This window comes from Triticum aestivum, chromosome 6D (assembly GCF_018294505.1).
Source record: "Triticum aestivum cultivar Chinese Spring chromosome 6D, IWGSC CS RefSeq v2.1, whole genome shotgun sequence".
In the NCBI taxonomy this organism is placed as follows: domain Eukaryota; kingdom Viridiplantae; phylum Streptophyta; class Magnoliopsida; order Poales; family Poaceae; genus Triticum; species Triticum aestivum.
In genome coordinates, this window is record NC_057811.1 from 345,347,654 (window position 1) to 345,363,227 (window position 15,574).

At 44.5% G+C, this 15,574-nt stretch overlaps 2 protein-coding genes across 3 annotated transcripts; one reads left to right on the forward strand and one right to left on the reverse strand.

The window, feature by feature from the left end:
• The first annotated feature begins 6,930 nt into the window (after positions 1-6,930).
• On the forward strand, positions 6,931-9,776 carry LOC123145031 (peroxisome biogenesis protein 19-1). Of its 2 annotated transcripts, none has more exons than XM_044564325.1 (4): positions 6,931-7,189; positions 7,270-7,552; positions 8,697-9,013; positions 9,471-9,776. In XM_044564325.1, exons 1-4 carry the CDS (start codon positions 7,077-7,079, stop codon positions 9,514-9,516), a joined length of 759 nt encoding a protein of 252 aa, XP_044420260.1. In that variant the 5' UTR covers positions 6,931-7,076; the 3' UTR covers positions 9,517-9,776. The 2 variants fall into 2 exon arrangements, with proteins under 2 accessions (XP_044420260.1, XP_044420261.1); XM_044564326.1 differs by having other exon boundaries at positions 6,945-7,189; positions 7,273-7,552.
• A 270-nt stretch (positions 9,777-10,046) lies between these two features.
• On the reverse strand, positions 10,047-13,470 carry LOC123145032 (probable E3 ubiquitin-protein ligase RNF217). The gene is made up of 2 exons (XM_044564328.1): positions 12,734-13,470; positions 10,047-10,251 (listed from the first exon to the last, which is right to left on the reverse strand). The coding sequence occupies exons 1-2, from the start codon at positions 13,324-13,326 to the stop codon at positions 10,179-10,181; spliced, it is 666 nt and encodes a 221-aa protein (XP_044420263.1). The 5' UTR covers positions 13,327-13,470; the 3' UTR covers positions 10,047-10,178.
• Positions 13,471-15,574: the final 2,104 nt, after the last annotated feature.

Consider the following 15,574-nt stretch of genomic DNA (forward strand, 5'->3'; position numbering starts at 1 on the left):
GGGGGGTATGAACCATAGAGAAGTTGGAATACAGTAGGTGTAACACCAATATAAATAAATAATTTCATTACAGTACCTTAAAGTGGTGGTTTGTTTTATTTCGCTAACGGAGCTCATGAGATTTTCTGTTGAGTTTTGTGTTGTGAAGTTTTCAAGTTTTTGGGTAAAGATTTGATGGATTTTGAAACAAGGAGTGGCAAGAGCCTAAGCTTGGGGATGCCCAAGGCACCCCAAGGTAAAATTGAAGGACAACCAAAAGCCTAAGCTTGGGGATGCCCCGGAAGGCATCCCCTGTTTCGTCTTCGTCTATCAGTAACTTTACTTGAGGCTATATTTTTATTCACCACATGATATGTGTTTTGCTTGGAGCGTCTTGTATGATTTGAGCCTTTTTTTTAGTTTACCACAGTCATCCTTGCTGTACACACCTTTTGGAGAGACACACATGAATCGGAATTTATTAGAATACTCTATGTGCTTCACTTATATCTTTTGAGCTAGAAAATTTTTGCTCTAGTACTTCACTTATATCTTTTTAGAGCACAGTGGTGGTTTTATTTTATAGAAATTATTGATCTCTCATGCTTCACTTATATCATTTTGAGAGTCCTTTAGAACAGCATGGTAATTTGCTTTGGCTATAAAATTAGTCCTAATATGATAGGCATCCAAGATGGGTATAATAAAAACTTCCGTAAAAAGTGCATTGAATACTATGAGAAGTTTGATACTTGATGATTATTTTGAGATATGAAGATGGTGATATTAGAGTCATGCTAGTTGAGTAGTTGTGAATTTGATAAATACTTGTTCTAAAGTTTGTGATTCCCGTAGCATGCACGTATGGTGAACCGTTATGTGATGAAGTCGGAGCATGATTTATTTATTGATTGTCTTCCTTATGAGTGGCGGTCGGGGACGAGCGATGGTCTTTTCCTACCAATCTACCCCCCTAGGAGCATGCGCGTAGTACTTTGTTTCGATAACTAATAGATTTTTGCAATAAGTATGTGATTTCATTATGACTAATGTTGAGTCCATGGATTATACGCACTCTCACCCTTCCACCATTCCTAGCCTCTCTAGTACCGCGCAACTTCCGCCGGTACCATAAACCTACCATTTACCTTCCTCAAAACAGCCACCATACCTACCTATTATGGCATTTCCATAGCCATTCCGAGATATATTGCCATGCAACTTACCACCGTTCCATTTGTTATGACACGCTTCATCATTGTCATATTGCTTTGCATGATCATGTAGTTGACATCGTATTTGTGGCTCTAGTAAACCCTTTGGGTGTTAGTCACATGGAGATGTGAACTAATCACATAAGGATGTGAACTATTGGTGTTAAATCACATCACGATGTGAACTAGATTATTGACTCTAGTGCAAGTGGGAGACTGAAGGAAATATGCCCTAGAGGCAATAATAAAGTTGTTATTTATATTTCCTTATATCATGATAAATGTTTATTATTCATGCTAGAATTGTATTAACCGGAAACTTAGTACATGTGTGAATACATAGACAAAACAGAGTGTCCCTAGTATGCCTCTACTAGACTAGCTCGTTAATCAAAGATGGTTAAGTTTCCTGACCGTAGACATGTGTTGTCATATGATGAACGGGATCACATCATTAGAGAATGATGTGATGGACAAGAACCATCCGTTAGCTTAGCATTATGATCGTTTAGTTTTATTGCTATTGCTTTCTTCATGACTTATACATGTTCCTCTGACTATGAGATTATGCAACTCCCGAATACCGGAGGAACACCTTGTGTGATATCAAACGTCACAACGTAACTGGGTGATTATAAAGATGCTCTACAGGTGTCTCCGAAGGTGTTTGTTGGGTTGGCATAGATCGAGATTAGGATTTGTCACTCCGAGTATCGGAGAGGTATCTCTGGGCCCTCTCGGTAATGCACTTCACTATAAGCCTTGCAAGCAATGTGACCAATGAGTTAGTTGCAGGATGATGCATTACGGAACGAGTAAAGAGACTTGCCGGTAACGAGATTGAACTAGGTATGATGATACCGACGATCGAATCTCGGGCAAGTAACATACCGATGACAAAGGGAACAACGTATGTTGTTATGCGGTTTGACCAATAAAGATCTTCGTAGAATATGTAGGGCCAATATGAGCATCTAGGTTTTGCTATTGGTTATTGACCGGAGATGCGTCTCGGTCATGTCTACATAGTTCTCGAACCCGTAGGGTCCGCACGCTTAACGTTCGATGATGATTTGTATTATGAGTTATGTGATTTGATGTACTGAAGTTTGTTCGGAATCCCGGATGAGATCACGGACACGACGAGGAGTCTCGAAATGGTCGAGAGTTAAAGATTCATATATTGGAAGGTTGCATTTGGACATCAGAATGGTTTCGAGTGATTCGGGCATTTTTCCGGAGTACCGGGAGGTTATCGGAACCCCCCCGGAGAAGTTATGGGCCTTATGGGCCATAAGAGGGAAGCACACCAGCCCACAAGGGGCTGGTGCGCCCCCCCTTGGGCAGGAGGCCGATTAGGACTAGGAGAAGGGGGTCGCGCCCCCCCTTTCCTTCTCCTTCTCCCTTCCCCCTTTCCTACTCCGTGTGGGAGGTGGAATCTTACTGGGACTAGGGAATCCTAGTAGGACTCCACACCTTGGCGCGCCCCCTAGGGCCGGCTGCCTCTCCCTCTTCCTCCTTTATATACGGATGCAGGGGGCACCCAAAGACACAAGTTGATCTTTTAGCCGTGTGCGGTGCCCCCCTCCACAGTTACACACCTCGGTCATATCATCGTAATGCTTAGGCGAAGCCCTGCGCCGGTAACTTCATCATCACCGTCACCACGCCATCGTGCTGATGGAACTCTCCCTCGGCCTCAACTGGATGAAGAGTTCGAGGGACGTCACCGAGCTGAACGTGTGCTGATCGCGGAGGTGCCGTACGTTCGGTACTTGGATCGATTAGATCGCGAAGACGTTCGGCTACATCAACCGCGTTACTATACACTTCCGCTTTCGGTCTACGAGGGTACGTAGACACACTCTCTCCGCTTGTTGCTATGCTTCTCCTAGATAGATCTTGCATGATCGTAGGAATTTTTTTTTTGAAATACTACGTTCCCCAACATGAGAGTCTTAATCGGCTCACCGCAGCAGTTCAGCGCCTTCAGGCGAGAGATGTGGCACCCCGACAGTCCCGCTCACCAGGACGACGTTGTGACCGTGACAACGACGATGATGGTAATTTTCATGAGGATTTCGATGCCCGTGGAGGCTTACCTCAACGACCACGGCATGATGCTGGGGCTCACCGCCATGCTGGGCGGCGCCGTGACTATGGTGGCAATGGTGCCCAGGAGGATGATGGTTTGGGAAATATTTGGAGTGGGAGATGCGCGTAAATCAAATTTTTGATGGGCATAACTACTCCGAAGAGAAGAAGGTTCGTGTTGCATCAATGGAATTTACAGAGTATGCTCTTGTATGGTGGGATAATAAGAACCGTACTCACGAGTGACCAGTGACATGGGCTGACATGAAGCAAATCATGAGGGAACGTTTTGTGCCTGGTTATTACACTCGCCAGCTTCATAGTAGACTGCGTCGTCTAGTGCAAGGTACAAAATCAGATGATGAGTACTATAAAGAGATGCAAATTTTGATGATCCGTACAGCCATGCGTGAGTCTTTGGAGGCGACCATGGTGCGTTTCTTTGAGGGGTTAGAAGAAAAGATTCGTGGCCGTGTTGATTTAATGCAATATAATGATATTCATGAGTTGCTTCATCAAGCGAAGCGTGCTGAATGTTGGGTATTGGAGAAGCAAGCTTCAGAGACTCGTCCAACTTACAATAGTGGGCGACGTGGTTTTTCTCCTATTGATGGTGGGTTTAGTGCTAAACCGACTCCTTCTTATAAGTCAGGAAGCATTGAACAGAGCAAAGTGGCGGCTGCGCCAAAGGAGGTGTCTCAGGTTTCATCTAGTGCGACGTCATCGCATCACCATAATATTACTAGAGCATGATAGCGCGCGTTGCCGCGCCCGTTCATCTTAAGAAAGAAATGACATAAAAATTTGAAAATAAAATTCTTGGTATTACAAATATTTGTTACGTCCAAATTAGAGTACATTAGATAAAAGGCCATAACAAATAATGTCATCACCCGTCAATACAAAAGGAGGATTCATAAGATAAAGAGGTTTTGCTATATGTTCTCATCGAAGCAAATGAAAATTAATGACAACACTCCGTCTGCATGTTTAGCCTACTGCCTTAAAGATTTAGGTGCACAACCACCGTTGTAACAACTGAATTAACAATGGAGAAATCCAAGCAGAAATATTTTTTTTCTTAAACATGCCAGGGAGTGCGTCATTGTTTACGAAGACATCACTAAGATAGTGTGAACCGCCAATTGTACAAATATTTACTAAAATAAAATACAAATGAACCGTCCTCGTCGAATGGCAAAAAAAAAATGCCTAGCTAACCTAGACCTGGCACAACACACGAAGTAACTAAGATCTAAGTGCTAATTGGAGCAGAACAAAATAATTGTACCATGCAGGAATCATAGTAACAATTCATAACGAAATCTTACCATGACGGAAGGCGCAGACTCTGGTAAATCGTAGATGTTGCAGCACCTGCAGCCAGATGGTGCAGCGATGGACACCTGGATTGGATCCCATGTAATCCCTTATCGCCTCCTAAGCAGTTGTGTTAGATGGATCAAGCACTCCTCTTCTTTCTTCGTACTCTCAAGTCCTTGTGGTGCCGCACCTCCATCCACCTACTCCACATCGCCTGCCGCCGCCACCCGTCAACCGTCATCTCGGGCACGACGATCCATGAGACAACCGCATACAATAAGCCCACATATTAACACCCAATTCGTACATAAGAGAGAAATTGCGGCCCGTTGACGGTTCCTCGGCCCGATTAACATGAGGACGTCCAAGTCGGTCACCGGAGCAGCAGCCCATAGACGTGGGCCAGTCATGACGCTCAGGGATGGCGAGAAAAAAAAGGCCCATGCGTGCACTGTGGGATAGTTGAGCGATCTAGTGCGTTTGTATGCAGAATCCAACGGCTGAAGAGGTCAAATCCCTGTGGAGGGGCATGGCTCGCCCCGTTTTACTATTTCTCAATTTGCCACAAGTGTGGAGGACGTGGACACATGAAGCATGAATGTTCCAATCAACGAAGGGTTCTACTTGTTGATGCGGAATATATTTCAGAATCTGAAGACGAGACGCCTAAGTTAGAGGATGGAATCGAAAGAGGTCATGGTGATACCATACTATGTTATCCTCAAGATGATCCTGATATGGAGAGTTTGCTAGCACATAAGGTCCAGCGAGATGACAAGACCATTGTTGAACAATGACAACGACGGAGTATTTTTCAAACTGCATGTATCATCAAGGGAGAAGTTTGCAAACTTATAATTGATGATGGCAATGCTAGCAACATGATTAGCAAGGATGTGGTGGAGTCTCTTTTGTTGCCAGCATGGGAGCACCCAAGACCATACTATATGAAGTGGATAAATGATGTTGGCAAAGTGAAGGTAACTCATAGGGCGAAGGTTACTTTTTCTGTTGATGGCTATGTTGATAAGGTGGAATGCGATGTTATGCCACTGCATGCTTGTCACCTTATTTTGGGGCGTCCATGGCAGCATGATGTTAACACTCTTCATCACGAGTGAACAAACATGTACACTTTTATGCATAAGGGTGAGTTTTATGCTATTCTTTCTAAAGATGCACATAATATAAAGTGTACTGTAGAAGTGTTAAAGAAGAAATCTGCAAGGCCTAAGTCGTACAAGTCTAGCCGAGTGCCTGCGCGCACTATTTATAGGGCTGAACCGGCCGTGTATCAGGGAGTTTTTTTTACGGGAGATAAACCAGAAACTCGATATGTTCGTGCGGCCAAGTTCTGCTTGTTTTTGTGGAGGAGCACTGCTACACACGATAAATTCATGCACGATCTGCGCACGACAACACATCTACACCCTTGGGTTGCCTCGTTTCGTAAATATCTGTGGCCCAAATCATGTCGTGTGTGGATCGTGCATGCACGGATCGTGTGCACAACACTTCCGTTTGTGGAGAATCCATCTAAGGTCTGTGTTAGCTTCGCGTGGAGGATTGAAACCCGTGACTTCTGATCTGCTACATGAGTCCAAAGGGCTCGTCCACGTGATTCCGACGTCTCGTAGGGTTTGTATGTTGTTTGATTAAATTTGCATCTAGTAAGTCTAGTTCTGGAGTAGTCTAGATTGTTGTTACGCTGGTTTGCAAATTGATTTGCTGCTGCTTTACACGGATTTGGGAACGACCGAAGATTAAGGAGAAATACTGATTGCAACTGAATTGTGCCGTGAAAGATCGGGAAAAGTTATTTGCACCGTTGTTTTTCTGTCGAAGGGCGCATCAATTATGAAATCTAAGGCGATATTTTGTGCCCACAAGTTCTAATTTAGTGGTTTTAAAAGAACTTTGCATCCAAATACAGCCTAAATTTATACGGTTCCTGCGTCCAAGGATGACCATCCGACGGTTGAGATAGCGAAGGCTATCCTTGCTAGTGGGAGAAGGGATCCACTGCCGGCCGTGCTCCTTAGGCTAGTCATAGTGGGGAGTATCATATGCTAGTAACATGCATATGATACTAGTGTATGATACTACCTCCATAGTGCATAGTATCATAAACTAGTATCATAGATGATCATATTTATTGCCATGCATGACACAAAGTAGCATAGCATTTAACATGATACGGTATCTATCTATGTTACTCTAACACTCTTTTTTCTTTAATTATGTGTCACATAAGCATGTTTGCTAGTCCCTATGTTACCATTTATGTTACCCCACTATCGCCAGCCTTAGGACTACCTCGCCTCTGCTCGCCCGCCTCCTCCTCCTCCTCTTTATTTCCCACCCCTGAATCCCAAGCCCAATTCCCACACGCCTTCCGCCGAACCCCCCGAATCAGGAGCCCCATCCACGCCGCGGCGTCTCCCCAGCTCTGAGGCCCGACCCTCCATGGCCTCCTCCAACCCCAGCTCCGGCGCCGCCGCCGCCGACGACCTCGACCAGCTCCTCGACAGCGCCCTCGACGACTTCACCAGCCTCGATCTCGCCGCCGCCCCCAAAAGGTCCACCTCGAGCACCCGCCGAGTCAAAACTATTTCGCGAGGATTTTGACTGAATCTGTGACGATGTCCCTTCTCTGCAGCAGCAGCGAGGCATCGGCATCGTCGTCGTCCGGGAGCGCGAGGCCGGTGAGGGGCCTGGGGATGTCGCTGCCTGACCCCAGGGCGCCAAGGAGGCGCGCGGCGAGGCAACCCCCGCCGCCGCCGAGGGGCGCGCACGCGTCAGAGGCGCTCGAGAAGCTGACGCGCGAGACGCGGGAGGCGGTCCGGGGGCTCGAGACGGCCACCGGGGGAATCGCAGGCCTGGATGACGAGGCGATGATGGAGGACTTTGTGAAGCAGTTCGAGGAGTTCGCTGGCGCGCAGGTATGATTGGTGTACGATGCATGTTCATTTGAACTTAGAAAAGAGTCCCGATGACTTCGGGGACTGCTCAATCAACGCTGTTAAAAGATGTGACATGCTAAAATCGGGTCAAAGTGCTGGGATGGATGCAACGGTGTATTGGCATTTTATTAGGGATATTCATTAGCTTAAGAATCTTTGACCTAGAAAGCTAATTTAGTTTTTCCTTTTTTGCGAGTAGAAAGCTAATTTAGTTGCCTGCAATGAGGAAGCCATTGATGTAATTTGATTTTTGCTCTGCATACTCCCTTAATTTTATAGCTACTCAGGTGATGTCGTATGTTCGCTCCAATTCCTATCTTGTCAATTTTGGATATGCCTGGCTATTACTAAAAATGTTTTAAAGAGAAAACATGTCGAGTGCAGGTATGCTTCATTTACAATGCATGTTCATGCAATTTAGGTTCTACTTTTCCCTATTTTAGTGTTTGTTTTACCCCGCAAACTGAGCCTTAGAAGACGGAGATATCAGAGGGTTTTACAGAATAGGCTGCTTAATATATGTTGGTCAAAGATGTGACATGCTTAAAACCATTGGGTGAACCAGCACTTCGTGGGGATACAGAATTAGGATGTAATGGTGTACTGGCATACGGATTTTTGTTAGTTTATTTAAGAATCTTTGCCTGAGAAAGCTAAATGAACTCATTGGCATAGGGGTGAAGGAATCCATTGATGTAAATCTGGTTTTGGAAGGCATACTCGTTAAATTGAATAGCAGTTTGGATGGTGTAATAAGTTTGCTCCAATCCTAGAACATGTGAATGTGATGTCTTCAGTTGTAATGGAATCGCAAATTTTGGGCATATGCATGGATACTGCTAAGAAGTTTTTAAGACAACACATATTACAGGAGTATGTAAACTACGGCACCATCATTGGCATATTGTTGGTCTATTTGGGAAGAAGTCGTATATATTATTGGTTATTTACTAGTTGTATGGATCAACCATGGGAATTTGAGAATTTCATGCAAAGAAGCTGTTAATTTAGTGTTTGTCGTTAGAAAGTTACAAAACAGAATGTTTGATGATAAAGTGCGGTTAACCTATGTTGTATTCATACAACTGTGAATCAATTGCTTTACTTTGCTCATCTTCCGCAGGATATGGACTCTATTGTTGAAACAATGATGAAACAACTTCTTTCCAAGGAGATTCTTTACGAACCCATGAAGGACATTGTAGAGAAGTACCCAAAATGGCTGGAGGATAACAAAAGCAAGATAAGCAAAGAAGAATATGAGCGTTACGGCAATCAGCTTGAACTCATGCTGAAACTTAATGAGGTCTATGAACATGAGCCTGAGAATATGTCTAAGGTTTTTGAGATTATGCAAAACATGCAAGAATGTGGTCAGCCCCCCAGTGATCTTGTTCAAGATATTGTTCCGGATCTGGATCTGAGCAAGTTGGGACAACTGTAAGTCTTGCAGTCATTTCCATTTTAAAGCAGAACGCTGTCATTACTGCTTTTATTTGCACGTCCTCTGAACTGAAGTTTATACGCTTGTGGGCTACTGGTATCTTTATTTTGTTTTATGTGATATAGTATCTCTAGATAATAATTTATTTATTACTTATATCTTGTGATGAACAATGGTAAACTTTATTACTGAAGATCATGTAATCTTCTTTTAATGGTGTGAGTTGTAAAAAGTCTTATTGAACACTGACAGGCGGAATGATGTATTGTTGATCTTGTTCTTTTGTGATGGTCGTTTATCTTCTATTTGTTGGGAAACAGAACGTTTTTGCTTCTGGATTCGAACTACAAGACAATAGGCTGCCTGAATTAGCATTAATTTTGTGCCTGAATTGATGCACACCCTTATTTACACTGAAGTACTGATTAACTAGGGATTTTTACTGTATTGCAGATCTCCTGAGATGCTTGAATCAACAGAAAATTGCTGCATAATGTGATGAGCAAAGCATTCCATTGGGTGCAAATTCCATGTAGTAGCGACAATACCTGTAACCAGTTGAAATTTCTTTTCGTTGGATTATTTGTGAAGCTCTGCAGATATAAAACGTACTCAGTTTTTCTTATTCTTGGATGAATGTCATATTCGGTTCAGTTGATGTACTATAATAATGAGCAAAGTAAGTCTGTTTGGATATGGGCAATTCTTCAGAGATGAATTATATCTGCAGATATAGAACGGATTCAGTTTTCTTATTCATGGATGAATGTCATATTTGGTTCAGTTGATGTACAATAATAATGAGCAAAGTAGTCTGTTTGGATATGCACAATTCTTCAGAGATGAATTATATCCGAGTGTTTCTGCATAAATATTGTAAACAACATGGTCTGCATTCATCTTCGTGCTTTTCATGGGAACAAAAGAAATGCTTGAAGGTCTGAAGAATCAACTCAGGGAACTAACATATGCTCGAAGTCTGAGAATGACAATGTAGCCAATAATTGAGCCTCAAATGGATTCGGCACGCTCAAAATAAAAAGTAAACTCGATCATGTGCATGAAATCTCCTCGCGTTGCCCGCTTCAGTTTCAACGGGCATACAGTGGGTTGTCAACTTAAGTCATTGAACACATTGAACACTCAATACGGGCACACACTTCATTCTCCAGGGCAGCCGTCGTGTTCGAGTTTCCACGGCTTTTGACATCCATAGCAGAACTCAGAGCCACACCTGCCATGGGATCAAGCAAAGTTCTAAATAGCAGACCATGTAGCAGTTTGTTTTAGTGTTTTTTCATAAATCATGAAAACATGAAAAAAAACCCATACAATTAGGCACATATGATATATCACATATACATGTTCAGCCATAAAAAAGTCCAAGAACTGATCAGGCATCATAAAGAAAAAGAAACTGCTTGCACAAATCTTAGTGTAAAATCAATGCCATATGATTTAGATGTACGATACTTAGAGCACATCTAAATGCACTTCTATATATTCAAAAATCAAGCAACGATCAAATAGGGATGCATGGAGACAAAATCCGCATAAACATAATTAGAGCTAGCACGATAATTAAAGTAACAAGAATTCATATACTTTTGGCTTTGCAGAGCGTCCGCCTACATTCCGACCGATCAAGCATCATATACTCCCTTCAATAGCAAAATAAGTGAATATACATTTTTAAAATATGTCTATATACATCTAGTCTATACTGAAATCTTTAAAAGGGGTATATTTAAGAACGGAGGGAGTACTTGACATACACATGTTAATTAATCGGGCCTCCTACTTTGCGGTTTCTTCTATCCCACGTGCGACTTGGCGGGAGGGAAATTTCCGCGCGCACCCGCCATTCGACCGCCGCACCCTCCCCAAATCTTCGATGACTTTTGCTTCCCCCGGCCACCCTGCTCCGTGCCCGCATCTTCTCCACCAAGATTAAAGCTGGGGGCATTTCTTGCCATGGGCGGGCTGCAACTGCCATCGCCATGGATCCGTCCGGTAGCTTCGAGTGCTGCCATGTTGCGGGCAGATCCAGTTGCTCCGGCCACGATTGAGTGTCCACCGTCCACACGAGCTGCAGGGAGGCGAGAGGAAGTAGGGGAAGCGGCGGCTGCAGTGGAGAAGGGAGCTGAGGGGGCGCGACTTTCGGTCAGCGATGGGGGGGAAGGGGGTTGCGGCTGCTTCGTCTTTGCTTGGGCAGGATTTGATTCCGATGAAAGGTAAGATTTGTAGCTTTTCTACGGATTTTCAATTCGGCCAACGGGCGATTTTTGATGAACTTGTGAATTTATTTTCATAGATGGATGATATTTGGAGTTGGTCCTCGTCGTCAGAGTCAGATGATTGGACATAGATGAGATGCTTTTTGACGATATGCCAAGCACGTCCTCTTGTTGCATCTCGTCGACAAATTTGAAGCCTCCAAGAAGAAGAAGAAGTGCCACAGATCGATCGTCGACCTCCTTTGTAATTCCGCGCAACTGAGCTCGCGGCCACAAATTGCTCATAAAAGACTATTTTGCCGAGGTACCAACCTATCCGGGTCATCTCTTACACGTAGGCGTTATCGAATGCATAGGCCTCTTTTTGTTCGCATTGTGGAAGCTTGCGAGCAAAATTGTCGTTTCTTCACTCCTTGAGAAATGCCGCCAGTTTGCGAGGATTTAGTGCAGGCAAAATACAAACTATTTCCACCCAAGCACAAGAAAGCATGCCGACAAAGATATTGAGAGGGCATTTGGTGTGTTGGAACCTCAGCTTGCCATCGATCGAGGTCCTACTCGCTTCAGGGATACTCAAATATCATGACTGCATGTGTAATTATACACAACATGATCAACGAGGATGAGAGGGATTTAAACGTTTTTCTGTGATAATATTGGTAGCTATGGGAAATAGACTGCATTTGATAACAGAAACCCAGATGAGATAACTGCATTTGATGAGACCTACCGACAGATTGAAGACCATGACACACACCAGCAGCTCTGCAATGATCTCATTGAGTATCAGTGGCAATTCTATGGGAAATAGACTCCCATTGTATTAATTCGATATATTTGTTTTCATGTGTGATTTGAACAATTGTTTTAATTCTGGAACATTTGTTATTGTAATAATTCCGGACCATTTGTTGTTCAGATTTGAATATTTGTTGTATTTGAGAGAATTAATGTATTGTATGATGTTAAAACATTTAACTTTGAACATTTGTTTTTATTTAAGTTATATTGCCTAAAACCATGATTTGCGGCACGGATTTATAGTACGGCACGGCGTCAAGGCAGAATAGATGCCACAAACCCTTACAGCACGGGTTTGCGATATCTGTTTTGCCCGACACCGTGCGGTACAACAAAGTCAGTTTACATGGAGCCGCAAACGATTTTTACAGGTCGAGATTATACGGCATTTGCTAGAGTTGGTCCAAAGCCTCCATGGAGTTCAATCTCCAAAATGCGCTGCTCGTTATGCCCCCACTACTACGAAAGCGAAAGCCGAAAGGGTTACTCCCCCACTATTAAAACTTCAGATAAAAGTCACAAACATATACTCCACAGAAACCAAGTGTTGTTCTGCACCAGAAAATTACTGCTACGACATTACACATCAGAAGTTAAAGGTCGGCATATAGCTACTAAATTAGAGAAGCATGGATATGGGCGTGTCGCAAATTCATCTAGGTGTTATACAGTACGTACCTGCATGTGATGTGCAGGCAGCCATGGGACTTCTCGACGTAGAACCGGCACCGCGGGCAGCGCTTCCATTTGCACTCCCTGGCGGCCTCAACGAGCAGCAGATCCTCACGGCCGCGCTCCCCAGCGCCGAGCTGCGCGAACTCAGCGCAGCTCACGCCGGCGTGCCACGGCACCGCGCAATGCGCGCAGAACAGCCGCCTGCACACCTGGCACTCCGACTGCGTCACACACCCCTCGGACACGCCGCCACCGTCGTCGTCGGCCACCATCATCTCGGAGCAGTCGGGGAAAGGGCAGTAGGTCCGCCGCGCCCCGAGGAACATGGACTCGCATAGCAGCCCGCACCACCGCACGAACAGGTCGGCCGGGAGGGCGGCGCGGCACAACTCCGGGTCGAGAGCGCCGGCGCAGGACACGCCCGGGCACCGCACGACGGCCGCGCCGGCCTCGACCTTGGCGCGGACATGGCCCGCCAGGCACGCCCGACAGAAGGCGTGCGCGCACCCGCTGCCGCCGCGGTGGGCCTCGGAAGGCGCCATGGGCTCCATGCAGATGCCGCAGGGCTGCTGCGCCTTCCCCACGGGCACCTCCATTGCTGTGGCGCGAGCTTTTTGGTTGGAAAGGTGGGAAGTTACTGAGTTTGGCGTTTTTTACGGCCAGTGTAGCTACGGTTACGATGAATACGGATGGTATACGATCTTCTTGTTTCGGAGAGAGAATGGTACCATATCTGTTGGTTTAGTTGGGATTTAAAGGACCTTCCTCTTCTTTTTACGGCGAGATTTAAATGGCGTCTGTTGGTTTCCATAGTCTTATGTTCCCAAGGTGAGCGAAAATGATATGATTGGACCGTGTTTTGGTTAAAACCATGTTTTAGACTTTTGGTTGCACAGCAATTGATGCGAGCGACTAGTCCAAGGTACCCCTCGAGGGGCTTCCCAGCGGGGCGCTCCTGTTCGGCGCCTTAAGCGCGCTGCTCGCCATGGGCCTGGCCCAACAAGAGCCTATCCTCGAATCGCTCGCTGTTTCTTCGATCGCTCATCTCTGCGATCGTTTTTTTCAATAATAATAATAATAATAGTCTCTTCGATCGCTTGCACGGGTGGATGGTTGACCGGTAAGCTGTGCCCAAAGTCAACCGTTTTTACTACTGTAGACAAACTACAAATTTCGAAAAAAATGAAAAGAAATTCATTTAAAAAAAGTTCATTCATTTGCAATAAAAAGTTCGCAAAATATGGGGGAAAATTCAAAAATTTAAAAAGTTCATGAAATTCGAAAAACTTCATAGAGTTTCGGAACAAAGTCCATCGATTTTGAAAAACAAAGTTCATCAATTTTGAAAAACAAAGTTCATCAATTTTGAAAAACAAAGTTTATAAAATTATTGAAAAATCACAAATTGGAAAAAGTTCATCGATTTTGAAAAAAAAGTTCATCAATTTTGATAAAAAGTTAACAATTTTGAAAAAAGTTCACTGATTTCCAAAACAAAGTTCATCAATCTTGAAAAAAGTGCATGAATTTGAAAAAAGTTCACCAATTTTGAAAAAAGTGCACAGATATAAAAAAAATCAGCAATTTTAAAAAAATAGTTCATCAATTTAAGGTTCATCAATCCGGAAAAGTTCAAGGATTTTGAAAAAAAGATTGTAAAAATCGAAAGGAGTCCGTGTGACGGTGTCCTGTACTAAGGGGTACCTACCTAGTTAGCCCACAATCCATGGGCCAAGCTTATGGCCCACTAATCTCACAAGGAAGGACTCCACAAGACACAAACTCAGACATGATCAAAACGGTCTCAGCTGAAGACTTGGTGTGTACTTCAAGGACCACTTCATCTATCGGCATGATTATCCCTAGTTGACAACTGATCATGTGTAACCCTAGATACCCCTGGTGCCAATATAAGCCGGGGAATTTAGTCCATAGGGACACAATCACAATTGTTAGCCTTAGGGTTTAGAACACAACATATGATCTCGAGGTAGATCAACCGGTACGTAGAGGTTAGAGGCGATCTTCCACGCGGCTAGGTTTGGCTGGTCCGCCGTCGGCCGCCTCCTTGGCGGTGGCGCGAGGGCCGGCATTTTCTGTCCCAGGTCGACGTCACGAGGCGTCGTCGCTGGTCTCTCTCTCCACTACGAGGTTACGGCCGTCCAGGTCATCGTAGTAGATTAGTTTTCTAGGTTTAATCCAAGGAGCATGCCGTGCATGGATTTGTAAGATTCCCATGGGGAAGTGGTGCTCTAGCGTTTCACAGCTTGGATGCGCTGATCTCTTTATGTGCTGATACAGTTTGATTTGGTGGAGCTGGTACTTTCTCACATTGAGTTTGGTTTCGTTGAGGAAGGAAAAGGTTTAAGATAACTGAAGGTTGAAATTGGGCTCTTCCGAGGCAGCAACTGATCCACCGTTGTCCTCCTCCGTGAAGGGTCACCGGGAGCAATGAAACTTATAAGTTGGAACTGCTGGGGCCTCCTGGGTGCCCCGACGGTTCGCTCACTTTTGGACATCCAGAGGCGGCATAACGTGGATGTGTTTTTTCTGTCTGAGACACACCTAGACGAAGATAAGGCAGATGTTCTAATGAGGAAATTGGGGACGGACCACAAGATTGTTGCACCAAGTCTTGATGGCAGAAAAGGTGGATTGCTACTTGCCTGGAAGAAGGAGGTTAGGATCTACTCCCGGACTACTACCTTTAGCTGCATTGATGTGTCGGTAGAGGAACCAGATGGGAAAGTTTGGAGATTGTAGGGAGTGTATGGTGGCCGAGTTGGGACAATAAAGAGCGAACTTATCAGCTCTTACGTGATATTCATGCACAATCAAGCCTTC

Coding starts and splice junctions, on each gene's coding strand:
- LOC123145031 (XM_044564325.1), top strand. CDS start 7,077: ATGGCCTCCTCCAACCCCAGCTCCGGCGCCGCCGCCGCCGACGACCTC. Junction 7,190..7,269: donor CTCGCCGCCGCCCCCAAAAG/GTCCACCTCGAG, acceptor CCTTCTCTGCAG/CAGCAGCGAGGCATCGGCAT. Junction 7,553..8,696: donor AGGAGTTCGCTGGCGCGCAG/GTATGATTGGTG, acceptor CATCTTCCGCAG/GATATGGACTCTATTGTTGA.
- LOC123145032 (XM_044564328.1), bottom strand. CDS start 13,326: ATGGAGGTGCCCGTGGGGAAGGCGCAGCAGCCCTGCGGCATCTGCATG. Junction 10,252..12,733: donor TGCCTGCACATCACATGCAG/GTACGTACTGTA, acceptor ATCCCATGGCAG/GTGTGGCTCTGAGTTCTGCT.